Raw genomic sequence first — 13,009 nt, forward strand, 5'->3', positions numbered from 1 at the left:
GCGCGGGCTCTGACTGGCTGGCAAGTTTGCCTGTCTTTGGCGCGCCCCAATGGACGGGGAAAGGTTCCCTTTGGCAAAGCTGGGCACGCGTTTTTTGGCCCTTTGGTCTTGGAAGAAGAGGAGGGAGGAATTTGGTTCCTGCTTCAATTCACCCCGGAGGGGCCAGTGGAATCAGAACGCTGATAAAAAGTAAAGCAAAGACTCTTCCAAGTAGGGCTGGATTCCTGGAACTGCATGGCGATGTAGTTTTGTTGCAAACAATTTTTTAAAAAGCCACCTCCTGATTTTTTTAAAATAAATTCTCAATCTAGCCCTGGGATTTCCTGGTGGTCTTCCATCCCAGCGCTAACCCAGTCCCATCCTGCGTTGCATTTTTTGAGATCCGTCAAGGCTGACTCTGCTGCGGGCGGTACACGTTGCAAATACGCGGAGGGTTGTCCTCCCCAGTAGAGGTGCTAGAAAAGGTTTAATCTGTGGTGCCTGGTAGTTGCTAGGCAGCAGGGTTGGGCTTCGGACTCAGGTGAGTCGGGAGGGAGGCAAAGCGACGTGAGGGTGCCCGGGAGCAGCAGGCAAAAGGAAGGTGGGAGGCAGTAAATAAAATGGGCATGTGCAGAGATGAGGGATGAGCAATAAGCATAGTGGAACAAGCCACTGCTGTTATTTATACAGAGGGGGAGAGAGGGAGAGAAAATAGCTCTGGATAGGGAAACTGCCCCAGTAGCTTCTTGTAGGTGGTACCATGCTGGTTTGCTATTGTATTTTTATTTCTACGGTTAGTCTTATAGTTGGCATGTTTGGATACTTTGTAACAATTTTTGGTGCATTTTTAAAAATGGATGTCTAAGTGTATTTTTCTCTTTAAATGGAAGCTACTTTGCATAATTTACGTATAGGCCCTCATTTCCTTGTGGAAGAGGTGGTAATCGATTATGGCCTTGGTAGCACCCCAGGTCCATCAATGGCTACGGTGATTCTAAAATCAGCCAGTCGGGTTCCTTTAGGAGCTCTTAAACAAGTCATGAGAATGAAAAATGTCCCTTTGCTCTGACTCACACCAGTCCTGTCCCTGGATCAGAGGTCCTACTTACTTGACTGATGGCTGTTGATGAATGGAGCTGTCCTAACAGAGAATCAAGTGACACATCCAGGGACAGCCTACCAGCTTCAGCTTCCCAGGACAAGAATTTCCAAACAGAGGGAAGTTAATTACAATAGCGCCAAATGATGTGGAAAGCCACTGTCCTGGCTTAAGCAAAGACCACACCAAGATGAGGAGAAAGTCTCTAGTGTTTAATTTAACTGCTACCGTAGACAGAAAATCCTACCAAACTGAAGGAACGTGGGAAAACCCAGACAGATAAACCCCCAAACTCAAGATGGGTCTGTTCTGGGTTTATTTGAATGACAGCTCAAAGTCTCTAAACTACGCATGCGTCTTCCCCCCTGGATAGGGGCCTCCTTCTGCTCACCATCCATACTCATGACAGCCGCACAGTCCTGGTCTCCCTTTTGAGGGCCAGCAGATTCAAGGCTGACTCCATCCAACAGCAATGGCCATGTTTCAGCATTTACCAATGGCAGTAGGCTTTATATCTGTGCTGCATAAATGTACCAGATTTAAACCAATAGGGTTCTATCCTTGTTCCCTAACTTTTGAAAATGAATGAATACATAAAATCTGAGTTAGTGGCCATCACCAAGTCTTGTGGCAATGAATTTCAAAAGTTTATTATGCATTCTATGAAATAGCAATTTTTTTGACAGATGATAATTTATATAGATTAAGCCAAATGATACAGTTATTTATCATTAATGGTATTACAAGTTATGTAACGTTTTTGGTATTTGAAAAGCTTTACAGGAATTCTCTCTTTTTTGGAAGAAGGAAAAAAAGCATGTGAATGTCATTTATAGTTGTAGAGAAATTATTTGGGGAAATAGGGAGAGTTTATAATAATATACTGTAAATAGGCAGGAAAATTAGGAAAATCCGAGACGAATGGATTGGATTTAATCTTAAATTAAGCAGAGAGAACCGAGTAGAATATAAGTTATATTTAACTTGAATTCCATGAATTTCAACAGATCTTGAGTAAGCCTGGGTTCATCCCACTGTTGGGAGAAAAAGTACTGTGCAAACATTTAAAACATTGATGAAGTGTTTATGCATTTACAAATTCGTCATCAAAATTATTACCATGATTTTTTATTTTATGTAATTAATGCTTGTGATCTAGGATGCCTCATCTCTGTCACACTACTGTACCATTACTGGCTGGCATTCATGAACAGAATGTGGTTTTTGTGGTGCATACTTCAGAAAGTAATCTCTCCAATCCATGTATCATGAAAGAACTTCTCATAAGAACTCTATATTCACTGGGTAGCAAACTAATGGATTCCACGTTCAATATCATCTGCTGTTCCAGCAAGGTAATGAAAAAGTTATCAATGGAACAAAATAACGATTTCACTTTAGAATGCTTCCACATAATGAAGTTTGTGTTGATTAGCACTCCAAATTAAAGCAATGCTATTTGTTATGGCATGGAGAAGGGGGTTCTCAGCTTAAAAAAAGATTCTCAAAATACAGCAACATTTACTCATTTGAAAGATGCAACCTTTGTAATAGCATTTCTGTTTTGATCCATTGAAGAGACAGCCCATTTCCTCTCCAGGTGTTAAAATGGCAGAATGAATTGGTAAAATGTTCGCTCACCAGCATCATGGATGCAGCTGCTTGGATCAGAACTCTGCAGATGAACAGCAAGGTGAAAGCCAGTGCTTGGAATGCCATGGAAGAAGCAATAGATGATCCCAGCTGCCAAGCAGTCTATCTCTTCACCAGCGGATTGCCCGAGGGCTCTGTGGAAGAAATCTGTGGCCACCTTAAGGAGACAAAGCAGTCGTGTCCAGTGCATATTGTGCAGTTGGTAGAAAATGGAAAGGCCAATAAAATTAGCTGTCAAAAGCTTTTGGAGAAAATAGCCAAGGTATCTGGTGGTACCTTCCAAGCCATCGATGGGGCATCCTATGAGGTAAATGATAAATGTGGTCATTCTGATTCTGAGTTCTCTTGATCTGGGGGAACTGTGATAACTATTGATGAGTCACTCTTTGATTAGCCAAATATAGGTAGTCTGTTGAATTATATTCATTTGATGATATGAAAATTCATTTTGTTGAGTTATTTCTACAAAGGCTCATTTTTTTCTTTCTTTATTTTAATGCTTTTCTGAGGCATCCATCTCACAGCAGTGTATAAATAACAAAAATAATCATTATTAAAATAGAATATAAAATTAAAATTAATGAAAAATTGTAAAACTTATAAAATTCATATTTAACAAAAATATAAAGATACACATTAAAAGGTGGGAGGAAAAGAGGAGGACAAAAATGTCAGTGCTCTTGGAAGTTCTGGTTGAAGAGGTAAGTCTTTAATAGGCACCTAAAAATCATAATAGAAAATCCCTCATAAACATCAGGGGGTCAGAGGAGAACATTCAGACACATTGCAGAGAAGAACTGCCTTACCATCCATAGCATGATCCTTTGGTATTCTTAGCCATCAAGGAATGAACACATAGGTGTAAACCAACACAAGAAATCAAATTGTTGGAAAGGACCCAAATACTGGGTAGTCTTACCAATATAAAATCCCAGAAGAATGTTAAATTATTGCTAATTTATTTCATCTTTTTTTAGGACAAGACTGGCTGTAATTCAGGCACTGGTAGCATCAGCAATCATCTCAGCTTCCCTCTGCTGGCAGATCATTGCACAACACTGTACGTTTAGGCACCAGTGGATTTTAATGTTATGATTAATCATTTTACCAATGTTAGAATTGAGCTGTAAGTGCCCGAAGGGTTCATATTTATTGTTCATCCATTTATATTGGTCCAAGTAATCCCAATTCTCTGGTGAGCAGTCTTGCACTTCCTGATACCTGTTGCTTTCCTGTGTCACAGGTTTCCTTTGGGTGTACGGGGTCCAGATACGTGTACGACATTTATGAGAAGTTCTGTGCAAGAGAATTTAGGGGACTGTTCCACAGACACCCATAATTTGCTGAGGGGGATTCGAGTCCTTGCCAGAAAAGAGACAGATGGATATTACTATCTCGGTCACATTGTCCAAAAGGTGAAGGTAAGCTGGTTTGCCTGAATTAGTGTTTTTCACTAAGCATCTCAGTATATTATGGGGTGGGTTTTATATTGAGGATCTATAGCTGCTGCTCCTTTGACTTCTTCCACCATTAGTTTTGTGTGTGCCTTTGTGTGTGGTTGGGTAGGCAAGGCTGAAACAATGAGATTTGCTGTTCAGCCAGATTTGATTATTCATTTTGGCATGTGTCTCATACGAGGGTACATCGCTCTGAACCAGTGTGGTGTGATTTTAAAGGTGCTGGCCTAGAGCCAGCAAGACTGAAAACAATTTCACTCTCAGCCATGGAAGCTCACTGGATGACTTTGGACTAGCCATTATCTTGCAGCCCAACCTTTCTCATAGGGCTGTGGTTATGGAAATCAAATTGGAAGTGGGAGTGCTGTGTGTAAAGTCCAGAGCTCCTGGCATAGAAATCTAATGAATAAAATACAAATACATATTATAAATGCTTTGCGTGACTGTATGTGTATTAGAGGCCAGCCTAGACAAAGCCTCTGCTGCTATTGAGGTTGGTGAAGCAGGAAAGTTGCACGGTTTCTCTTCCTCAAGTTGCCATGTGCAATTCAAGAGAAAAAATCTTTCTGAAAAGACTTCAAGATAAAGTTATTTGGCAAGACTCTAGTGAATGTCATCTACTCTGTTTACAATTATTCAATTTGATGGTTCTGTTGTATGCTGTGCAAACCACTTGAAGAGTAATATACTGTAAAGAACAAGATACAAACTTAATATTTGCTTTGCTTCAAAATGGAAATGTCTTGAACATCTCTAGTTTATATATCGGAGACCTATGCTTCAAAATGAAGATGGTCAATATATGATGATTCGATACAGGTTTACAGGGCAGGATTTCTGGCTTCATCTCACAGGACTCTAGGGGACATGTTCTAATTGAGTTTGAAAGATGCCAGCGATCACGGAAAGTTAAGGCTCCATTTCGAAGGCAAGAAACGCCTCTCTATGACATCATTCATTATGATGATGCCAGGTGGCAGCCATTATCTGCAGGAGATGGGACCCTTGCTCCATGGGAGAAGAATAGCAAACGATATGGCCCAGGCATTGTTCTCCAAGTAGCAGAAACCAGGTCAGATTATTCAGGTATGGCTTAATTCTGCCTTCTTGCCATAGGCTTATAAGCATCCATTGCAGTTTTTACAATCCATGCTCAAAAGACAAAGGGATACCACACCTTCCTCAAATGATGTATTACTTATACAGCTTATCTGTTTATTTAGGCCAGTATTTCTCAACCTCAGGAAATTGGAGATGAGTGGACTTCAACTAAAGCACTGATTTAGACCCTAATTTTCCTACTTTTCAGCCAGTTAAGCTGCCACAGCACCTCACATATTGGTGAAAAGCTGCAAAGGTTACAGTTTCAAAATTTCACAGAAGGGACTGGTGAGGAAAGCCAAAAGATTCTTGAAATGTTTCTGAGCCAATTCTATGGCTCTTGAAGGTTGTCTCAGGCCCTAGGATGAGTCAGATTTCCCATTCTAAAATTAGAGTAGGAGAAGTTAGATGCCAGGACATGCCTCAGCTTCCTTTCTTTCCTACTCTCTGAAAGAGCCCAACATCAGAGAGTCTGCAAAGGGAGCCTAGCCAGGGAATTGGTCTGCTGGACCTAAAAAAAAAAAATCCTGAGCTCCTTCAAGAGACCACCAAAACAATGCAGAATCTAAGCCCTAGAGCTGGCATTGATTTAATCCCTTTACCCCTCCTTTTCAAAGGGGGAGGGGTGTGCTTGGAAAAAGAAAGTAGAGGAAGGAGGGGAAATGGGGCTGCAATTGCTACTTCCCCCTCCTTTGAGTCTTCCTGGCAGGCATCTAGAAGGGCATTCAGAAAAGGACAGCGGTATTGCTTTGCCAATCTTACATGGATTTTAGAATAGCCTACTGTAGAATAGCTGAATTTTTTTTATTATTTTATTTTATTTAACATTTAATTAAAGACAAAAAAATTCCTAGGGTAGAAAATAGCAATATTAAAATTGTATGCTCTAAAACAGTGGCAGACAGTCCCCACCAGCAGGGTGCAAATACTCAGTCAGTTTCTTGTCAGGGAGAAGGAGCTGGCAAGTTAATAATTGAAATGGTTGACTTAAACTTGCAAAGACTTAGACAATCATTTCCAATTTGCAGGGATTTTAAGACCCACTTCCCCCCAAATTGGCCCTGCTTAATCTGGTGACACAATTTTGGGTGACAAAGAATGTTGCAAGACTGTTGCCTATCCCTGCTCTAAAAGACCAGGGAATCTGGCCAACTGAAACAAGAATCCACAGAGGAGCAATACTTACTGGTACGGGCAGTTGGAGCCACACACCTAACTTAGCAAAGAAACAGATGTTGTTTGCTTCTAAAATATGGCTCCCTATGTGTTTCCCTTTACAGCTTTTCAAAATAACAAAGTGCTGATTAACTTCTGGAATGGCCAGACCAAGACAGTATCAGCAGATGTTGCTGTGAGAATCCCTCTTCCGTTGTATGAGCGCATTGTTCTTGAGCTTCAGATGCCATTAACAGCCAGGCAGCTGTTGGTGGAGCAGAATCCAGATTATCCTTCTGCTGTGCCACCTGGGTACAGAGCTTCTGGATGTTGCAGGCATAACCATTTACCTTGGATGTCTTGCCCTGAGTCTCTAAATGTCCACTGTGTTGGGGTCTGTGACAGCAATACCCATTTTCCCCCTTGGTCTTTCTGCTGCCCACTACAGAATCATACTATATCTCCAATAAATTCAACATGGGCAGATGATACTTTGATTCCAAGAGTCAAGCCATCAAAAGAGGAACTGAGCAAGAAGTTAGAAGACCAATTTTCAAAAGGCAGACCTCCCATTTCAGAAAATAATGAGAATGCAAAAGAAGATAGCAGCAAACTAAAGAAACAAACTAATGTAGCAGATGCAAAATCTTGGGAAGAGAAGCAAATCCAAGTTGCAAAACCCAGTAAGGTACAACATTATATTGATTAGCTTATGATAACTCACATCTCTGGCAAGGAATCTCCCCCCCTGCCCCACTTCCCAAAGCAATTATAATCTATTGCCAGATATTCTTGAAAATTTCCTGAGCTGAACAGCTCAGGGTAGGTAAGTATTTCCATCACTATCATCTTTAATGTATTCAATGGAGCTTTTTTTCTTGATTTTTTTTTTTGTAGGATCATCAGAAAGCGATGGGTTCAGAAGATACAACGAACAATACTGGCACCATGGTTGATCTAGTGACCAATACAGGCAAATGGACAACTCAACAAAAACAGAAATGTGTGCAGCTCTAGTAAAAGAGATTTGGGGAGTTCTGGTGACTTGCTGATAGACATTGAAACTGATGTATCAGCTGATTTTGCCCTAATCTTTTGTGCACATTCAGCTTCTTTTTGCTAATAATAAAGGGGAGGTCAGAAGAGCGGGTGATGTCACCGATCTGCAGAAGAGCCTCTATTGCTCTCTCTCAGGGGAACAGTATTTCTACGTCTTTAGTACGCATGGGGCTAGACTGAGCATCCCTCTGTATTTGGATTTGTACGCTTACAATAGTTACATACTGTAATATTTCAGGCTACATGTTACATTTCAAGCTACATCACATGTGCTGTTAAGATACAGATGTGATTCTTTGTACTCATTTTCTTTTCTGATGAATCACAAGATACAATTATCCCTGAGAAAAAGATTAATGTTGCATCAGTCCTTAACTTAAACGTCTTTTAGAGACATCAACGGAGGGAAGTTGCATTAAGAACATAATAAATGCAAGAATGACTGATAGAAACACTCTCGTTTAAGAAAAAGAAACTACACTAAAGAGATTACTGTAAGCAAGGATGGGGGGCCTTCAGTTATCAGTTACATCCCTAGGCAGCAAAACTGAAGAGGAGCCGTACTGGTGGATGTACCAGAGTAATATTTGAGGAGCCACACATTTTTCATCTCTTCAGAGACATCAGTCACATAAAAGGAACCCAACATAGGCCAACCAGCCATCTATAGCTATATGGTGTTTTCCACAGTGGCCTAATTGTTGGAAATTCAAGCAATTTCTTGGTCTCCTTTTCAGATCAAGGCCTTCATCATATCTATACCATTATTATTTCCCTATGCAATGAATGTAATTATCTTATATGACAGGTTTTTTCCAGCCCAACGTGAGCAGATCTTCAGCCCAGCCTTCCCAAAGAAATACTTCTCGGAAAACTTACTTGGCAGACCGTTCCAAACTCCAGGCAACGCTTGACTGGGTGGACAGGTCACTGAAGAAAGATCGTTCAGCTATTGAATCTGTTTTGCACATCAGAAGGAGCTACAGTGCACCACCATCTGTGCAGGTGAGAATCCTGCTCCTCTCATCCATATAGTATTGTGGGGAAGGGCACCTCTTGAAGACCATGCATTTTGTACAGTTAATCTTTGAAACACCAGATGTAAACTGTCCAAGGAACACCTCAGCTTTGCTTGGAGTTGAAGGCTAATAGATAATTGACTTAGGAAAAATAACTATCCTGATAGAAAGGAGTCTTCTTTTCAGAAATTAATGGAGGAAGGAGCCGCTTGGGATGGCCCCAGAAAGGTGGATGTCAACCCAGCTAAGATAGAGTTCAAATGGCAGAAGTGGGAGCAGAGACAGCTTAAGAAGCAGCAACAGCACCAGGAGATACATCACAAAAGAGAGGTGCTGCTTGAAAATAAGAGGTAATGGAGCACTGTACCTCCAAATTGGGTGGAAGAGAAGGAACTGAAGCCACTTAGTTCTTCTGTGACTTTTGTTTTCAGTCCTTGTGACTTAAATTAATGGGAGAGAATATTCTTTACAAATAGAATATTCTTGCTTCAGCCACAGAATGGGAGATTCAGTTCTACCTCTGTCATGAACTTAGATCTCTCAGTTTTCATTGTAAAAATGGAAATAATTTATCACACATCATTATTATGTTGATAAATTACATGAAAATGGAGCAGAATTGTTAAAAGGACTAGTAAAAATTCCTTTTTTTATTGCTGTCCATGAACAAGGTTATGATAATTAGGACAGGGTTAGATTTTGTCTGTTCCTATTTAGCATTTTCCTGTATATGCTTTCCTGGGATTGTGTGAACCCTGATCATGTGAGAAATTAAGCAGGCTTATGCTCTCTGAAACTATCTCCTGTGAGCATAACTCTGCAGAGGCTTGCAAACTTTAAATGTGAATTCAAGAGTAAAACTGGGTTGCTCATTGTTTTCTTTAGCACGCTGGGATGCTTTTATAAAGAGACAGGGTCTGTTTTTTTAAAGATAGGTGAAAGGCTAAGCTCATTTCTTAAACAGGCAGAGATCCCTCCAGCGAACTTTGCAAGGCTTGCAAAGGCAGCGGGAGCAGCACGACAGGGCTGAGCAACATCTGGAGCAGCTGCGAGAGGCAAGAGCAGAGAGGAAGAGGCAGGAGTCCCATTTGCAGGAAGAAGAAGGAAAGAAAGAGAACCAAAGGACAGAGTTCTTAAAGGCACAGCACAGGGAGAGGGAGAAGCAGCTGGCAGAACATAATCAAATGATTGACAGCCAGGAGAAAAAGAGGCTGGTGAGAGCAGGAGGCTGTTTTACTTTTCCCCTTTTCCAAATTTCTGAGAATGTTCTTCTTATGGGGGGAAAAAGAAGATTAGGGGAGATCAGGCATCATCAGGAAGAGTCACCACCTTCACCAAAGAAGAGTTAACTCTCTGCTCAGATAAATTTTGTGATGTAAATATATGGAAGATCAAATTCATTTGTATAGGTCAGTGTTTCTCAACCTTGGCAACTTCCATGCTGGCTTTGGAATTCTGGGAGTTGAAGTGCATACATATTAAAGTTGCCAAGGTTGAGAAACACTGTACTAGACAAAAGAAAACTGCCATGTTACTGAATATTCCATTCCATTTTCTCTCCTCCCTTGTTTGCCTTTTTCCTTTTCCAAACAATACAAAACATCTGATGCCCTCATTAGTGTGACGTTTCTTTTAAGATACACGGACTTCAACTCCCAGAATTCCCCAGCCAGCCTAGCTGGCTGGGGAATTCTGGGAGTTGGAGTTCACGCGTCTTTAAGTTGCCACGGTTAAGAAACACTGGTATAGGTTATTCTGAGTGCATTTGAGGTGCAGAAGTTGAAAGGGATGGCGTTGAATTCTAGGAGAGAAATTAAATAATATGAATATTTAAAGCAGCAAGCACCTTTCTTCATTTCTAATCAGAAATTCTGCTCAGAACTCTGTGCTTAGAATTGTTGAGTTCTATGACAAGGGTTAATTATTCAGAACTAAGCAAATTTTGTGTGTGGGTGTGTGTGTGTATACATGCCTGAAACAACAGTTGGATCCATATCATCATACTGAATTTTATCCACGTTGAGATGTATTTTGGGGCTCTTGCAGCTTTTTGATCAAACAAAATTGTTACTGACAGAAGCTGGGATTTGGAAAATAGATCTCTGTGAAACATGCCGAAGTTGTATAGTATCTCACTATGCAAGCTATGCACACCTAGAAAAGTTGAATTCTGTGAGCTGCACAAAGTATTTAAGCACATATGAGCTTGATAAAATTCAATATACATTTGATAAAATGCAGTATGATAGCATTAATCTGAGTTGTTGCAGGCAGTTAGTTGCTGGTAGCAGTAATTTGCTCGTCTGGGCCATGCAAACCCATTCAACTCAAGAGACTGATCAGCAGAGTTCACTTCAGCACTGGCAAACATAAGAATTTGCATCCACACTCAGCTGACAAGGTACAGATGGCTTCCCTTGCCGGATGAGACCGAAAGGATTCTTGTATCTTGCTAGGCATTGTAGAAACAGTCCTCCACAGCCTCCCCTGTATTCACTGCCAAATAGCTGGCCAGGTCAGAGGTTATTCACTGCCAGAGCCCCCATTTCCCTATATTTACCACCAGACATCTCGTTTATGGAAATGAATCTATACCTGAAGACTGGTTCATTAAAGTATAGAAGTGATAATATAACTAGCAATGGGTATATTCAAATTCAGGAAACTAACAGTAATGAACAGATCTCAAGTGCAGTTACCAACTTTTATTTTACATGCACTCTGCTTTGTGGAACTGTGATTTTGCACAAGCAAAGAAGAAAAAAGTGAGAATAGGAAATACAGTGGTGAATATCTGAAAATGGAATTTCCACGTTTTCTAGCTGCCTTAGTGCTGAGAATTCTGTTGAAAAATGTTATTGACAGCAAGTTGTTGTTTCAGGTCACATAAAAATATTCAGGTGATAAATACTTAATTTTCAATTAAATTGTTTGATAGAAAATTTGGGTAAAAGTCAACATTAAAAGGGAGGGGATATGAAGGCATGCAAAATGCAAGTAAAAGCATTTTATTTGCTAAAAAATGTGAGGTCTTATGCCATTAAAGCAAAAATCTAGGGAGTGGGTATTTGTTTAATTGGGTGTTCCCTGCATTTGTGGAACTATTATTTCATAGTCCATAATTGCAGAAATGTTTGAGAAACACTGGCTTAGCATGGTAGGTAAACCCGGGCCGTTTACTTTCATCTAAACAAGGTATATAAAACAGGGAGTATTCTCTCCCCTGCAATTTTCACTATTAGTGGCAGATTTTTAAACAGAGAGTGGCATCTCATGGGCCATCTTGCCTCGCCTATGTAAAATCTCAAAACCTCCTAAGTTTGGTTTGAAGCTTTTGTTTAACCTTTCCAAAATAAAAGATCTGTAATTGTCCAGGCATATATATACTTTTTTTTATACGTACATATTGTACATACATACACTCTGCAATTAAAGAACATCATTGTAGTAAATCCAGAGGATTGTGAACATGATATTTTTAGATACATTGTTGCTCTTTAAAGATGCTTAAATTCAACTTAGTTACATATCCAGCATTTGGAACCCATTGAGTGATCAAGAACTGTAAATTTTTGGTACACTGGAAATGGTCAAAAAAATTATTATATAACCTTGGAAGGACAAATGTGTCTTGGCAGATGGCAGCACTGACTGACATCGTCTGGGCTCATAAAGTAAAGAGGTTCATGCTTGATTAGTGCTCCAATGTATTCCTTATTACTGAAATGTGCTAATATGTATGTTCTAGCAGCATTTGACTTAGGACTTCAAAGCAGACTGACCAGTTTGGGGGGAGTTGTCTTGTTCATGAGTTAAGCTTCCATGCTTTATTGTTTCATTTTTTTTCTTTAGAACATTGTAACACTATCTTATTTTGTTAACTAGTTTGATGCAGTAAAATATTTTTTAAAAGAAGGTATGGTAGAAGAACTGTAAGTATGCAGGATCAGTCAAGTAATTTTATGTTCTTTTCTGAAGGAACTTCTCAGGAATAGAAAAGAAGCCATGCAAAAGAATGCAGAAATTGCCCTGAAGGAACAGGACACAGAAAATAAGGAGAAGGAGGCTGCCAAATGCCGTCTGTCCCAAAAGCAGGAGCGGATTTTACAGCATATGGAAAAGGAGAGGCAGACACAGAAAGGACTCCTACAGTATCTCAGAGAACAGGACCTCTTACTGTTCCGTGCTTCTATGCTACCATAGGACAAACCAGTTTTTACAACCAAGGTACTAATAATGTTCACAGACAATACAGTGTGCAGTTCAGGACTGTGAAATGGTTGTTCAGAATCTGAAGTTACAGGCAGTCCTCGCTTAACAATCGTTCATTTAATGATGGTCCAAAGTTACAACAGCCTCAGAAAAAGTGTTTTACGACCTGTACTCACACTTACGACTGTTGCAAAATGTGGCACCACCCCCGCAGTCATGTGATCGCAATTCAGGCACTTGGCAACCAGCTCACATTTACGACCAGTTGCTGTGTC

The 13,009-nt window shown here is 40.3% G+C and overlaps 1 protein-coding gene across 1 annotated transcript; it reads left to right on the forward strand.

Annotated features, from left to right (window-relative positions):
• The first annotated feature begins 287 nt into the window (after nt 1-287).
• Nucleotides 288-12,835, forward strand: LOC134500985 (uncharacterized). The gene is made up of 12 exons (XM_063308501.1): nt 288-520; nt 2,238-2,433; nt 2,679-3,038; nt 3,709-3,791; nt 3,975-4,152; nt 5,043-5,274; nt 6,570-7,132; nt 7,342-7,447; nt 8,312-8,508; nt 8,709-8,872; nt 9,487-9,736; nt 12,501-12,835. The coding sequence occupies exons 2-12, from the start codon at nt 2,239-2,241 to the stop codon at nt 12,723-12,725; spliced, it is 2,553 nt and encodes an 850-aa protein (XP_063164571.1). The 5' UTR covers nt 288-520; nt 2,238; the 3' UTR covers nt 12,726-12,835.
• The last annotated feature ends 174 nt before the right edge of the window (nt 12,836-13,009 follow it).

This window comes from Candoia aspera, chromosome 7 (assembly GCF_035149785.1).
Source record: "Candoia aspera isolate rCanAsp1 chromosome 7, rCanAsp1.hap2, whole genome shotgun sequence".
In the NCBI taxonomy this organism is placed as follows: domain Eukaryota; kingdom Metazoa; phylum Chordata; class Lepidosauria; order Squamata; family Boidae; genus Candoia; species Candoia aspera.

Coding starts and splice junctions, on each gene's coding strand:
- LOC134500985 (XM_063308501.1), top strand. CDS start 2,239: ATGCCTCATCTCTGTCACACTACTGTACCATTACTGGCTGGCATTCAT. Junction 7,448..8,311: donor AACTCAACAAAAACAGAAAT/GTGTGCAGCTCT, acceptor CTTATATGACAG/GTTTTTTCCAGCCCAACGTG. Junction 8,509..8,708: donor GTGCACCACCATCTGTGCAG/GTGAGAATCCTG, acceptor TCTTCTTTTCAG/AAATTAATGGAGGAAGGAGC.